Source organism: Globicephala melas, chromosome 13 (assembly GCF_963455315.2).
Source record: "Globicephala melas chromosome 13, mGloMel1.2, whole genome shotgun sequence".
Taxonomy (NCBI): Eukaryota; Metazoa; Chordata; class Mammalia; order Artiodactyla; family Delphinidae; genus Globicephala; species Globicephala melas.
Window position 1 is genome coordinate 43,144,503 of NC_083326.1, and position 15,928 is coordinate 43,160,430.

Consider the following 15,928-nt stretch of genomic DNA (forward strand, 5'->3'; position numbering starts at 1 on the left):
TGTAGAAGAAAGAGAAAATGAAATGATGAATACATTTTTAACAGTAATAGAGGTCTTTATCATTATTTTTTTCCAGAGCTTTACCAAAAAAAATATATAAAACAAAATTCTAACATCTTCTAGAGACTCTTTAGAAGTTATTATATACTTACTTGAAAGAATTTGGTTAGGAATTATTTTAACTGTAATTTGGATAATACATTTTGATATTTATTTAGATGGACTTCTTCATCTTAGTGCACTTGGGACACAAAAGCACAAAAGGAATCACGTGAATGATTTTGCAACCGAGTTAGAAGGAGGTATACTTAAGAACATGGAACTTAAAGTATACCAAAATTGTGTATTTTTTTGGATTTGTTTAAATTAGGTAGTTCATAGTTGATTTGGGTTCATTCAGAATTGTGCTTTTCTTCCTTCAGATGAAGTGAATATGGTGGTTCCATGAAGATTTATTTCAGTGTGGCTTTTTAAGCAAAATAACAGGAAAATTTGACTCTGGGTCTATGCCACTTTTGGATTCAGAATTGAAGGTGACCAAAGACAGTTCTTAAAAATAGAATCTCCTCCAATTCAAAGTGAAAGGTCACAGACGTGTGTACTTTTATTGCATCTCTTTTGTTTGTAATGTTGGATTGCAAACTTTCAGGTTAAGCAGAAATACCTTTATTAGCAAACCAACTCATTGTGCCATTTCAATTCAAAAATAGTTTTTGAGTCCTTACTGTTCGGCAGACACTCTCTTAGGAAGTTGGCAATAAAGTAATGAACAAAACCAGATAAAGTCCCTCTCTCACAGGGCTTACAGTTCAGTAGGAACAGAACTGTAGGAATTTGTTAGGAGGTGCAGAGTAAAGGAGTAGAGAGGGATAGGGTTGCTCTTTCAGACAGAGAGTTCAGGGACAGCATCTCATAAAGTGATGGTTGTTCAGAGACTAAAGTCACGGGGACAGTAAAGCAGAGAGAGTGTTCTGGGCAGAAGGAGATACAAGTGCAAAAGTTGTGAGGCAGAAATGGAACGTTTCATGAAAATGATATTCATTTGTAGGGACATGGATAGGAAGTATACCTATGGATTTCAGCAACTGTCCCCTTATTATTTGCTGCTATTTGGAAGGCTTTTACTACTAGTTCAGTTCAAAATATCAGCCACCCTCTCATTAGGAGAGTTAATGACTGTATTTTAGGCCCGTGTGTAGAAGGACATAAATGTATCAGAGACAGTATCAGAGGTAGGAAATATCTGAAGGTTTAAGTATCACATGGGGTAGAACCACGGGAAATTCTGTCTCTACCTGAAGATGGCAAAATTAATTCTCTCTGGTTCTTAGAATGTCCTGGAAATGTACTACGGCTCTTGGACCCACCCTTATTGCATGTTTACTCTGTGCTTGGAACTGAGCCAGGTACTGGCAACATAATGTAGAGCCCATGCAGACGAGGCACTAAAAACGGTGGTGGACATGTAACCAACAGATTTTAGCAATGGTATGTTCTATAAAATGTACAAACAAAGTACTACAGAGATACACATAAAGAAACATCAACGCTATTTTGGATGAGAGGATTCACAGTAAAAACTTCAGAAAGGCAGGGGTGTTTGAACCAGATAGAAAGATGAGTGTGGGTTTGTGAGAGAGAAGATCAGGTAAAAGCATTCCAGGATGAGCACAGCATAAGCAAAGACATGGAGGGCAGTAGACCAGTGTGAACAAGGCAAAGGGGCTTGGCAAGCAGGGTGGCTGGTAAGGAATAATTGGAGATGTCAGGGTGTGAGGGAAGAGGTCAATTGGTTAATTGCTGTGTGAAGGAGATGGACTTCACGCCACAGACAAAACAGAGCTGGGAGCCACTGGTTGTTTTAAAGTGGGGGAGTAAAGTGCTCAAGTCAGAGTTTGAGAAATACTATTCAGCAGGAATATAGATTGTCAGGTGTAAAGACCAGAGGCTGGGAACCTAGTTAGGAAACACGCACCAAAGCCCTGTTGGGAAATAGTGGGGGCCTGGGGTAGAGATCTGGGTGCAGGATGGAAAGGAAGGCATGGGGATAGAGAGCTTACCTGGCAGAAGTAACTTTCCATGAAGTTCATATTCAGCCCTCCTTCTCTACAGTCCCTCACAGAACTTCTTAATGTTCCAGAATATTCTTGACATATCTTAGGTTGTCCTGATGTTTTAACTCCATCCACCAGTTCCAATGCTGTCGTTCTTTCTCCTCCTCCAAGATCTTGCATTTTTCTGCCATGATACTCATTTGTGTAAACCCCTAAAAGTGTTGATCAAATTAAATTTTACTTTCTCCTGTAAACTGTTTTTTCTCTAGCGTATTGTAAACTAAAAATTAGTAACTTACTGTAATGTATAGTTTCTCCATTTAAGTACACAGTTGTGAGTGAGCAAAGAAATAAAATGAAGGTAATACAGGACTTCCCTGGTGGCACAGTGGTTAGGAATCTGCCTGCCAATGCAGGGGACACAGATTCGATCCCTGGTCCAGGAAGGAGCAACTAAGCCAGTGCGCCACAACTACTGAGCCCGCATTCCACAACTACTGAAGCCCACATGCCTAGAGCCTGTGCTCTGCAACAAGAGAAGCCACCAAAATGAGAAGCCCGGGCACCGCAACAAAGAGTAGCCCCTGCTCGCCACAACTAAAGCCCACAACAGCAACGAAGACCCAATGCAGCCAAAAATAAATAAATAAATAAATAAAAATGAAGGTAATACATAAAGAAAGGAGATGCAAATATGATATTTAGTTCAAAATAATATTATTAATCAATTTGTTAATTCAGTAATTATTTGAGATACTACTATATGTTGTGCTGGGATCGGGGGCTCCACAGAGGTTATAAAACCCTATCTATGCCTTAGAGAGTTTGATTTCAAATTGGGGGAAAATACCCAAATTCTAAAACTTAAGAAAAAAAACAGTATAAGAATACTCAATGTATTATTAGAAGCACAGGGCCTCCAGGGCATTCAGAGAAGAGGCCATGGCTATGGTGAGGGGATGGGTTTGCATGAAGACTCTGGGATTTGCACTTGATTGTGAGGGGTGAGTAGAAGCCTGTTACAAAATTCCAGGGAGGTGAGATAAAAGGATGGCCCAGACTATGGAAGTGCCATGGACAGAGAAAGTGTTGACAATGGGGTAGGTGTCCTATGGCTTTCATATTTTGAAGATCTTGAGTTTAGGTATAGTGTTTCATACTTCTTGCTCTGGTGCCTCTCACTGTGCTTTGTTCAAGGTTTGTAGACTTAATGAGAGAATAAATGCATAAATAAATCCTGGTGGATTTGAGGATTTGACAAGTCTTGAGAACTGACTGAGAGTCAATGAATAGGGAGATAAGGGAGTCAAAAATGAGTTTCTGCTTTTTAGGTGGAGGGTGTTGGGGTCATTAACAATAATGGACACCTCAGGGGGAGAAATAAGTTTACAGACTAGCATCTCCAGTCTTCTGAATGTGGTCCAGTTCTATAAGTCATAAACATTCCTATGTCTTTTACATTTTGAAGAGTTCAAAGTGGAAAAGTCATGATCACAAGTTTGAAAAAGACTGAATGAAAAATAAGAGAATCAATAATATTTATTTACCTTGAAATAAGGCAAGACAGTACAATTATTTTCAAAGATATGAGTTTTTAAAATTTATTCCTCTTTTTCTTAGACTGATTTTGTGAATTGTGGAGGCAGATGCTAGCCTCAATAAATGAGCATACGTCTATTTAATAGGGCTGTACTTTAATTCAAATTGCTCTATTAGACAAAAAAATCTCAGCCAAAATTGACTTCTGGTTACAATTCAGTACTTCTCTCCTATTTATAGAAATCCTAATCAGGTCATCTCTTGTGTACTCTCTGATGATTGAAGAAGATTTAAAAAAATGCAACCTAAAAGAATAATAAGTATTGTAGGTTTTTCTTTATCATTTAATTTGCAAATTAGTCATTTAAAAAAGAATGATGGGAACAATTGTAAAGATAAGACAATTGAGAAATGGTAAGGTATGCAAAGACAGAGAATAGAGTTCCTCGCTAGTCATTTGAACTATGAAAACTTAAAAAAAATTTTTCTTACCTGAGTTGTCAATGCACTCAATAGTATCTGCATTATTGGGTGGTATTTGTGGTGCACCGATATTGGTCAAATCCTAAAGGACAGGAAACATTTTCCCATTTGTAATGATTCTTTTCTTTCAACAATTATACACTGGGTTTGTTCTCAAATTACCTCAGATTTTCTAAAAGGATACTGAAAGTAATCTGAACCTCATTTAGAAAGGCTTCCCCGGTTACTGTCATCTAATTTTGATGTACCTTTCTCTTCGTTTTCCCCATCGGCTATCCCAGAACAAATAACAACCTAGACTGTTAGTGAGCACTTACCACAAGTTTGGGCTGCGGTCCTTCCACCGCCCATGAATGCATTGCTCCATCCGTACATTCGGTAACAGGCTTAAAGCTGGCCCTATAACCAGGGACACCTCCACAGTCACAAAACATCAACAAAAGTGGGACCACTGATGGTGAAAATATAGGAATATTGCAATTAGCAGTGGGACCATATTAAAACAAAACAACCTGCTTTTATGATTAAATTTGAACCCCTAATATAACTCCATTTGATTCTAACATTATTATGAAAGTTTCAGAAAACAAGCTGAATAATGGTGAGATACCAAAATCAATGTGAGCCTCAGACCACAATCAATTTTTACTTGTTATATAGTATTCAGATTACAGATCATATTATACTATTAAAGCAGATGAGTCTTTTCCCTGTCATTACTTAGGAAAATATTAAAGGAAAAATATTCCTCAGAGACTGTAGCATCTGGCTCATCGCCACTCTAATTTCTATCATCATCCAAGGCAATGTTAAAGACCACCTGAAGAATCCATTGGATATTATACCCTCATGTCTAGATCCTTGACTAGGTCCACTCTAGTGACCATACAATGTGGTCTATCTCTAAATGCTTCCATGCATGGTACTTCCTTTTCATTATCTAAGTATTGTTGTGAAGTAAGTTTTATTATTTCACAGTTGGCCAAAGCAAGGCTCAGAAAACTTGGGTAAACTTTGAAGGACTCAGACAATTGAATTTAGAAGCTGGAGTTTAATTTTTCATCTATTTTGCTCTCCTTTCCTTAGGCTGTGCAGCTTTGGCACAGCATGAAATCCCTTCAAGGTCTAGCCCCTGCCTATATTTCTAGACTCGACTCTCACCATGCTCTCAAGTACATCCTTTATTTTTTCTATGCTGGAGTCCTTTATTTCAGTTACTTGCACTCTCATTCTTTTGGGATTTTGCACATGGATTTTTTTTCTTCTTATATTCTGTTCCCCTTTTCTTGTCCACTAGGCTACCTCCTATTCATCTGTTAAAACCCAACTCAGAGTTCACTTTCTCTATGTAGCCTTTTCTGATTGTTTCAGTCAGTTATTTCTGACTGTCTTCTTCACTCAAATAGCAATTTGAACCTGTCTGTTATGGTACTTTCCTATTACATTGAGATTCAAAGCAAAAAAGTTTTTATCCTCCACTGCACTCTAAGGGGTCAAGTTGTTTGATGTTTTTTTTCATGTCATAAACCCAACACCAAACATAGAAATTTCTTGATAATTGCACAAAATAAGGATTTGTAAAATATATGTCATCAAAGGATCAGAAAACTTGTTTCCTCTCCACAATTTTTTAGGGGGCACATAAAAACAGGACTGTTAAAGTACTTACATCCTAGGATCAAGAATCCCATGATGAGTAGTCCAATGCCAGCAGGACCAAAATATACATTATCCTCTTTTATTGAACGAAAAGCAGTGGTGCGACCTACACCAAAAGTATTTGTGCTAACAGTGCCAACGTTTTTGTTGGTATCAATGATAACATCTGAGGAAGTAAGGCCATTTGTGCTAGTACTGGTATTATTATCATTAGACCGTGCATCATCTTCCCTGGAATCACTTTCAAGTTTAATAATAATTGTACCAGTAGAAGTTTTTTGAAGAGCATCTGTAACAAGGTTTAAAATGAAAGAAATATTTTATACATTTAGCGTAATAATTGTTGGACAATACAAAACTATTTTCTCTTTGCATCAGTACTTATTTCAATGTGTTTATTCCCACCAATCCAGTAACTCCGCATATTGTCTCTTGTCTGTGACTCAGTTTTTAAATCAAACCATTATGAATAAATATTAGTGCTTGAGAAAAACTGTCCTATGTGTTGAGAAACATACACAGTAAGCACCACATTATGTATTGGTCAGCAGTGTGTCATAAGCCACTGTGGAGACATTTCTAGACCATGTGTTGCACACCTCTCCATGTATTAGACTAGATTTTGCTTGCTGTTTTACTGTCTTTCATCTTCAGTTCTTGTCTTTTTTCCTTTGATGGGCTGACAAAACCAACAGACTTTGGGCAGATTGGTCAGTCATTTGTATAAAAATCTCCTACTGATAAAGTAGCATATCCTCAAACTCACAACCAACAGTTCAAACAACTCATAGGAGAGGGAATTTGGCACTGTTGGGGGAGGGGAATCTTCATATCAATAAAATGAAGCACTTTTGTTTCACAAGCAGATACTCCAAATTTGCTTTTTTCTTATCCTTCAAAGTTTCAGTAAATTATTGTGTTTGTTGACGAAACACAGGAGGAGAGACATCTGTGATTTGTTTCAACTTAATGGTTCCACAATTGCTGTTGGCTTCAGCAAGTTACTATTATTGTTGTTATTATTTCTACTATATAGATGTAAGCGCTGTTGTTAGACTTTGTCCATTGATGTCACTCTAGAATCCGGCACAATGGCTGACGTTTGGTTAGAATTTGATACTTAGTTTCTGGATAAATGAATAAAGATATCCCTGGAAGTACATAACAGAGATAGTTTTACATACAGTCTATCTGATATCAAAGCCCAAGCCCTTTCAGCCCAGCTATGCTGATTCTATTGTTACTGTTTTGTTGGAATACAACAATTCTATTGTACTGTTACTGTTTTTGTTATTTTTATTATTATCATCAGATCTAATGTTTATCCCCAGAAGGTGGTATTTTTTAATGACAAAGGGAATGCTCCCTATTTGCCATCAGCCTACAGTTTAGTAAATTAAAGTTCCAATTTCTCTTTCATGTGTCCAATTAAGCTTGATGTTGGATGTAAGAAAAGGAGGAAACTAGCAATTGCTTAAGACAATTTCAGCACTGAAATAAGCTTTATATGTAGATGGAATAAACATTTCGATTTGTAATAAACATTTTAAAAACTACATTTATTTTGACTGATTGTGGAGAAGACCAGCATAATTTGGTAAAAATTCTGAATTGTTGAATGACTTTAAAGAAATGCTGTTTTATTTCTTTTAAACTTGTGAAGCAAGTGGAAATTGTCAATCCCTTCTTAGGACAATTGAAAGAAAAAGAGGAAGAAAGGGAGAGAAGGAGGAAGAAGGGAGGAAGAGAAACTGAAGTAGCAAATATTGCTTAGAATTAGCCTCGAGGAACTTCCCTCCTAGTGATTAGCCTAATTTAATTTTGTTGGTTTTGAAAAGTAATATAAGCATGCTAATTCCAAATTGTTTACACAAAATTGTACATCAACTTTCCAAGGATCATGTAAAGTTAAGTTAACTTGGCTTTGGGTCTGTTTGAAAATAATTTTACAGTAAAAATAAAAATTTTCTATTACTGACATTAATACGAACTAACATTTATTATATATATATATATATATTTTTTTTTTTTTTTTTTTTTTTTTTTTGGCGGTACGTGGGCCTCTCACTGTTGTGGCCTCTCCCGTTGCGGAGCACAGGCTCCGGATGCGCAGGCTCAGCGGCCATGGCTCATGGGTCTAGCCGCTCCGCGGCATGTGGGATCTTCCCGGACCGGGGCACGAACTCGTGTCCCCTACATCGGCAGGAGGACTCTCAACCACTGCGCCACCAGGGAAGCCCAACTAACGTTTATTGAATGTCAGCACTCGTCTAGTGCTTTATATGTAGTAACTCCTTAAGTACTTCTAAATCCATAATGTTATTGGCCCATTTTATGGAAGAGAAAACTGAGGGATAGATGGGTTAAATAACTTCTCTAAAATCTTAGAGCTAGTAAGTGATGGTACGAGATACCAATCCAGTCTAACTCCAGAGCTCACGGTCTTAACCCTAAATTATAATGCCTCTTGTATCATTCAGGATTTGATTGTATAATACCCAATATGATAACTTTTGTTGGAAAAGGGTTACTTCAAAAGACAGTAATTAAAATTTTAGTTTCTGAATGTATATATAACTTCCAGTAGACGGGAAAAAATTAAATTGATTTCTTACCATCTATAGATAGAATTGTTCCTTCGTATTTCCCCCCAAGTATTTCATATTGTTGAACAGTAACTTTATTTCTCAAAATAATGATGCCCGTTTTTGAGCCAATAGCGATTAGGCCCGCTGGATTACTTCCCATTTCATATCTGTATTTGAAAGACAATGGTACAAATTAATGTTAGCTATCTAAAGTCAGGGGGTAGAGAAAGAGAGATTTTGATTTTAAACCATGTTTCCAGCCAGTAATTGTAACTCCTGGATATAATTTTCAATTATTGGAGACTTTATTTTGGGGGGGGCAGTTTCAGCCCCCATCCATTCAGAAATGGATGAAGATTTAAATGTAAGAAAAAAGAATTACTGAGCAGCCACTTGTGATGGAATGTCTATTACATCTAGCCCACTTAGATGTACGAATAACCCTCTGACGCCTGCAGTCTCATTTTCATTTGATTTTGGTAGCATCAGAACTGTCCTGGACAGCCCAGATGCTGCAACTTCCTGGGCTGCTGCTAATTCTAAACTATTCTCTTACCAAAGAAGTTACTTCTTCAGCAGCTTGGCTTTCATCCCTTCCCTATTTCCACTCCCCTCTCCACATACACAGTGAATATACAGGACTTCTTGTGGATTCCAAACTCTGTCCTTGTCTCATGCCTCTATCCTATTCTCTATTCTCTTTCTCTTCTCATCTTTGACTTTGAAGTTTTCCTTCTCATTTATATGTTCGTTAGACAAACATTGGTTAGATAGCTCTCTGTGTCAGGCATTGTGCTAAACTCAGGAAATAGAACTTGGAAAGCAGTCAGATAGGGGTGTGGTCTTCCCTCAGTGAACTCACATCTGTGGAGTACAAGAGAGCTTATCAGTAATGGCGGTGCAGTGTGATAAGAGCTATAACTGAAATACTCACATGGAGTGAGAGGAACACACAGAAAGAACTTTTAAAACTCATTTGTGAGGTCTTTCCACTCCACCATTATTCCTGATCACAAGCACATTTGCAAAATACGTGTGCACATATACACACAGATTTTTATTGATCAAGTAGAAACACTCGGATACGTAGAGTTAAAAAAAAAAACTACACAGCTTAATTTTTCCTCAATGTAACCAATTTTTCATATCAAGGTTATCGTTGACCAATATTACGTGCTGATTAAAGAGAGAAAGTATCTGAAATGCGTTAACTAAATCTAATTGATTTCAATCTGGGCAAATTTGCAATGGTAAAATCAATCCATCAAATTTTCCAAGGGGAATAACCATGATATGTAGTAATCAGCTAACTGGTCAATAAAATATATAAACACAGGAGCATCAAACTTTCCAGATAAAATATTTTCACATTTTAAACCTTCACATTTTTCCATCTTACATTTTGTGCAAATTTTTATATTTTCTTAAGTTAAACAGTCTAAATTAGGTAACAATTCCCCAATTAGTACGTTTTATGATTGAATTTCAAAAATAGTGACAAATATTTTAATTCAGATACTTTCTAAAAAGAACATATTTACTTAAGTTCAATATGTGGTGAAAATTAGTTGGAAAATGTCAGTCTTACCTAACAGTGGTTGAAGGTAGACCTGTGTCCAGATCAGTAGCTATAAAGTCTCCCAATTGATAGTTTTGTCCCATCTCACTAGTTACTACGAATGTCTTTGAACCTGGACGGAACACTGAGCCTTCAACTACGTTTAACACAGTCACAGAGACTGCAGTTGCTGTGAGTTTATATTGAGACTTAATTGATTGATGAAATTCAACTTTATTTCTAACACCAAGACTAAGTTGAAGATTCTTCGTAGCTTCATAATCTAGGGCCTAGAAAATACATATTGAAATAGTTTTACTATAAGGGGAAAAAACATTCTAGAGGAAAGAGATATTCTTTGATAATAGGCAAAAAAATTCTTACATCTTTTTCTTTAATTAAATATAAATACATATAAATACACACTCTATTCTTACTTTATATTCAATTCAATACAAACACATGAAAATACAGTAAGAAAAAGTCCAATTGTCTTGGATCTTTTGTTGAAAAAGTTGAAAATGTATGAGTTCTAATTGTCCACCAAACTAAAAAACTTAAAATAATACAGGTGGTCAAATCCATGCATTTTGTAATGCAAACAAAGAGAGTTTATGTTAGATGCTATCATTTCAGGTTTCTCAGAAAATAGCTCTATTTATTAGGAAGAATGGGCCAAGTATAACATAGGTTCAATCATTTGACTGATTTTATCCATAAAGAACTATGTACAAGAAATTTTACAATGTATATGTGACTTCTTTCAATAAATCAAATAATAGAATGTATATAAATAATAAAAAGAAATCCATATTTTATTCAACATATCCTGGAAAAATTCACTTTATATTATAAAATTATCAAGTAGTCATTTTCATTATGAAAGACGGTGTCAAAATCCACTACTCATAAAATCCACAACTATGCATTATGCCTATAAATACCAACTATATTTTTTTAAATTTTCATATAACAGTAGTTTAGATGACCATCGATTCACACACTGAGCTCTCTACTTAGCTAAAATGTTCAGTGTTTGCTCTAATATTAGCTTTATTTGCAACTCCAAGAATGGCTATAAAATTATGTATACATATACATCACACACACATATTACATATATATATATAATCCTAACAAAAGAATTAATATATGATGTCATGTCTGGGAGAAAAATGAACATTATTCCCATTTTACAGACAGAGATATTGAGGCCAGATAGATCAATTAATTTTCTAAAGTAATATCATAGTTTGGGGTGAAATAGATTAGGACTCAGTTTCCCCAGCAGGGAAACCTAGATAGTGTAGTGGAAAGAATGTGAACTTAATAGCTAGAGAAGCCTAGGTTTGAATGTCAGCTGTCCCACTTACTAGTGATGAGAACAGAGCAGGTTACAAACTCTCTCTGAACCTCAGTGTATTTATTTATAACGTGGGCATATAACCTATATTACAGGGATGCTGTAGAGAATAAACTAAATCATCCGCACACTGCCTCAGTGAATGGAAGCTGTAGGCATGGTGACACTTTATGAAGACATATGAGACAAATGATCACACATTCCTATGGGGACAGAATTCCTTAGGAGTTTATTTCCCAGAGCAATTCTGAAGGAAGAAAACAGTTAAAAAGAGATTACATTTTACCATGAGGAATACATATTGCATGCATCATGTACAATCCATGCACAGCTATTGCAGATTTTAAAAAATAGACTGACAAGTCTTGTAGCACAGGGTGAAATCTTCACTATCAGCTCCCTAGGAGTCAGACATTTTTCCCCCTCGAATCTCAGAGAAAATTCTACTGCAGGTAAATGTGGTGGGTCGGTAATGTAGAGGGGACACAGGAGAACTGTGTTGACTTGGGCCAAATCTCTATGACTTGGACCAAGTCTCTAGTATACTTATGTCTGTAATAAGCCTGGGTCAGCTGCAGAAGTGAGATGAGAATGTGATAATCCTACAATTACAGTAATTTAATTTTAATTCTGTGAAAACACACTGGATGAACTAACAACTTTTAATTTATGTGATGAATGTTATTAATGAATAATAATTGATGTACAGTGTTGACAGGGACACTTTTTTTTAGGCAATGTTTAATCTGCTTCAAAAAATATTCTTCAAATGTGTAAAACAAAACCTTAAGGATTAATCGTACTTTGTTGTAAGCATAAAATAAGATTTGTGTTTAAAAATGTATGATCTGTGAGGGAATATTGTATTGCTAGAAAAGAGTTTCAAGTAAAAGTTCAATGCCTGTCTTTATGAAATTATATAAGCAGAAAAACTCCCTATAAAAAAGCTCTATATCATGTATAATTCTAAAACACAGTAATTTTTATTCTTTCACCCACTCAAGTTTGTGAAATGTTAACATCATTTTAAGATTAACACTTTGAAAAAAACCAAGAAAACAAAATATTTAGGATAATTATTCCATACCTTAATAACCTTTAACGTTCCCACATTTGTTCTTTCATTCATTTCTATTTCAAACCAATTTCCCTCATTTCCAGAGATAAAGAAAATGACTGCCATCCAGTTAGCTGAGAACTCCTCATCCAAATCAATTATTCTAATCTGGAGCAAATTTGAATTTAGAACATTTTCTTCAATACTTATGGAATACTGAAACAAGAAGTAAAAAATTTTAGCACAAACTATGTGAGAAATAGAACTATATTAGTTTTATATAGAATGTTTATAGTTATTCATGATATAGGAAAGAGATCTATGTTTGTGGTCTCACTTTTCATTGTTCACATAGGGGTTTTTTCATATGTATTACGTAGACAAACATGAGATGAAATATTTGTGTACATTTGGGTTGTGTGTGACTAAAGATAACATGTACGTATATAAATAGAATTGTTTGAACAAATTTTAGAAGGTAATGAACCTAAAGTTGTTGTTAAATTCAAGGACTAATACTTACTGATGACTGTTCCATGTATGGGAAGTTATCATTGACATCGAGGATTTTAATGCTGCATTCACACTCTGCTGCCATACCATCTGCCCCACCATCGCGGTCTGAGCCTCTTACAACTAGAGAGTACTGGCCATATTGCTAAAAATACACACAACAAACAATACCACAGTTGATGTAGACAGTTTTTATTTTGTCTCGTACAAGGATCTTTTAAAATATTGGATCAACATTTACATAAATCTATGATGAAGATAGAGGTAACACAGAATATTGAAAATTCGAAAATCTCACATGAATCAATATGAAGTTGCCACTTCTATTCCCAAAAATTCTTATTCAGCATCATTTAAAAGAAGCAAAAATTTTAAAAGACATCATTCCTTATTATATGTTGAAAAAGTTCATAAAGGGTGAAGAAGAACAAAATGATCAGGAGGGGAGAGATTAAGATTTACTAAGAATTTATGGAATTAAAATTCTGTACCCCAAATTATCAACCCCTGAAGAATAAAGAGATAGCAAATGGTTTGCATTTTTTGGGGGGTGGCAGTACAGTTATTGATGATCTGTTTTCTTGATTCTACACAAAGGTACTTAAATTTTTAGAAGCTGGTAAAAGCCATGAAGCCTTTCCCAGACACATGCATATATGCATCCTCACTCAAAGTTGTGGATATAATTTTAGAGGATTCATAGTTAGAGACGTCTTGAGGGTTCTCCACAAATGCCAGGTTAAGACTATCTGCTCTGAGAAAAAGGGAGAGGGCTCAAATCAATAAGATTGGAAATGAAAAAGGAGAAGCTATAAAGGACACCACAGAAATACAAAGGATCATTAGAGAAAACTACAAGCAACAGTATGCCAATAAAATGGACAACCTGGAAGAAATGGACAAATTCTTAGAAAGGTACAATCTCCCAAGACTGAACCAGGAAGAAATAGAAAATATGAACAGACCAATCACAAGTACTAAAATTGAAACTGTGATTAAAAAACTCCCAACGAACAAAAGTCTAGGACCAGATGCCTTTGCAGGCAAGTTCTATCAAACATTTAGAGAAGAGTTAACATGGATTTCTTCTTCTGAAACTATTCCAAAAAATTGCAGAGGAAGGAATACTCCCAAACTCACTCTATGAGGCCACCATCACCCTGATACCAAAATCAGACACAATTTCCACAAAAAAAGAAAACTACAGGCCAATATCACTGATGAAAATAGATGCAAAAATCCTCAACAAAATACTAGCAAACAGAATCCAACAATACATTAAAAGGATCATACACCGTGATCAAGTGGGATTTGTCCCAGTGATGCAAGGATTTTTCAATATCCGCAAATCAATCATTGTGATACACCACATCAACAAACTGAAGAATAAAAACCATATGATCATCTTAATAGATGCAGAAAAAGCTTTTGACAAAATTCAACATCCATTTATGATAAAAACTCCCCAGAAAGTGAGCATAGACGGAACCAACCTCAACATAATAAAGGCCATATATAACAAACTCACAGCCAACATCGTTCTCAATGGTGAAAAACTGAAACCATTTCCACTAAGATGAGGAACAAGACAAGGTTGCCCAATCTCACCACGGTTATTCAACATAGTTTTGGAAGTTTTAGCCACAGCAATCAGAGAAGAAAAAGATATAAAAGGAATCCAAATTGGAAAAGAAGAAGTAAAGCTGTCACTGTTTGCAGATGACATGATACTATACATAGAGAATCCTAAAGATGCTACCAGAAAACTACTAGAGCTAATCAATAAATTTGGTAGAGTAGCAGGATACAAAATTAATGCACAGAAATCTCTTGCATTCCTATACACTAATGATGAAAAATCTGAAAGTGAAATTAAGAAAACACTCCCATTTACCATTGCAAATATCTAGGAATAAAATATATAGGAATAAACCTACCTAAGGAGACAAAAGACCTGTATGCAGAAAATTAAAAGACACTGATGAAAGAAATTAAAATAGATGGAGAGATATACCATGTTCTTGGATTGGAAGAATCAGCATTGTGAAAATGACTATACTACCCAAAGCAATCTACAGATTCAATGCAATCCCTATCAAACTACCACTGGCATTTTTCACAGAACTAGAACAAAAAATTTCACAATGTGTATGGAAACACAAAAGACCCCGAATAGCCAAAGCAATCTTGAGAAAGAAAAACAGAGCTGGAGGAATCAGACTCCCTGACTTCAGACTATACTACAAAGCTACAGTAATCAAGACAGTATGGTACTGGCACAAAAACAGAAATATAGATCAATGGAACAGGATAGAAAGCTCAGAGATAAACCCACATGCATATGGTTACCTTATCTTTGATAAAGGAGGCAAGAATATACAATGGAGAAAAAACAGCCTCTTTAATAAGCGGTGCTGGGAAAACTGGACAGCCACATGTAAAAGAATGAAATTAGAATACTCCCTAATACCATACACAAAAATAAACTCAAAATGGATTAAAGACCTAAATGTAAGGCCCGACACCATCAAACTCTTAGAGAACATAGGCAGAACACTCTATGACATATATCACAGCAAAATCCTTTTGACCCACATCCTAGAGAAATGGAAATAAAAACAAAAATAAACAAATGAGACCTAATGAAACCTCAAAGCTTTTGCACAGCAAAGGAAACCATAAATAAGATGAAAAGACAACCTTCAGAAAGGGAGAAAATATTTGCAAATGAAGCAACTGACAAAGGATTAATCTCCAAAACATACAAGCAACTCATGCAGCTCAATATCAAAAAAACAAACAACCCAATCCAAAAATGGGCAGAAGACCTAAATAGACATTTCTCCAAAGAAGATATACAGATTTCCGAAAGGCACATGAAAAGATGCTCAACATCGCTAATTATTAGAGAAAGGCAAATCAAAACTACAGTGAGATATCACCTCACACCAGCCAGAATGGCCATCATCAAAAATCTACAAACAGTAAATGCTGGAGAGGGTGTGGAGTAAAGGGAACCCTCTTACACTGTTGGTGGGAATGTAAATTGGTACAGCCACTCTGGAGAAAAGTATGGAGGTTCCTTTAGAAACTAAAAATAGAGCTACCATATGA

General features: G+C 35.7%; 1 protein-coding gene and 1 long non-coding RNA gene across 2 annotated transcripts in view; one reads left to right on the forward strand and one right to left on the reverse strand.

Annotated features, from left to right (window-relative positions):
• The window catches only part of LOC115863564 (uncharacterized), a 173,438-nt gene that overhangs the window by 104,606 nt on the left and 52,904 nt on the right, over nucleotides 1-15,928 (forward strand). The gene's annotated exons all lie outside the window — the stretch shown is intronic.
• Nucleotides 1-15,928, reverse strand: part of DSG1 (desmoglein 1) — a 37,521-nt gene that overhangs the window by 1,048 nt on the left and 20,545 nt on the right. Inside the window, exons 7-14 of the mRNA XM_030876469.2 lie at nucleotides 12,825-12,959; nucleotides 12,332-12,517; nucleotides 9,912-10,171; nucleotides 8,351-8,490; nucleotides 5,746-6,024; nucleotides 4,394-4,527; nucleotides 4,086-4,158; nucleotides 2,061-2,266 (exon numbers count right to left, since the gene is read on the reverse strand). Coding sequence (XP_030732329.1) covers nucleotides 2,061-2,266; nucleotides 4,086-4,158; nucleotides 4,394-4,527; nucleotides 5,746-6,024; nucleotides 8,351-8,490; nucleotides 9,912-10,171; nucleotides 12,332-12,517; nucleotides 12,825-12,959 — 1,413 coding nt within the window. The remainder of the gene's footprint in view (nucleotides 1-2,060; nucleotides 2,267-4,085; nucleotides 4,159-4,393; nucleotides 4,528-5,745; nucleotides 6,025-8,350; nucleotides 8,491-9,911; nucleotides 10,172-12,331; nucleotides 12,518-12,824; nucleotides 12,960-15,928) is intronic.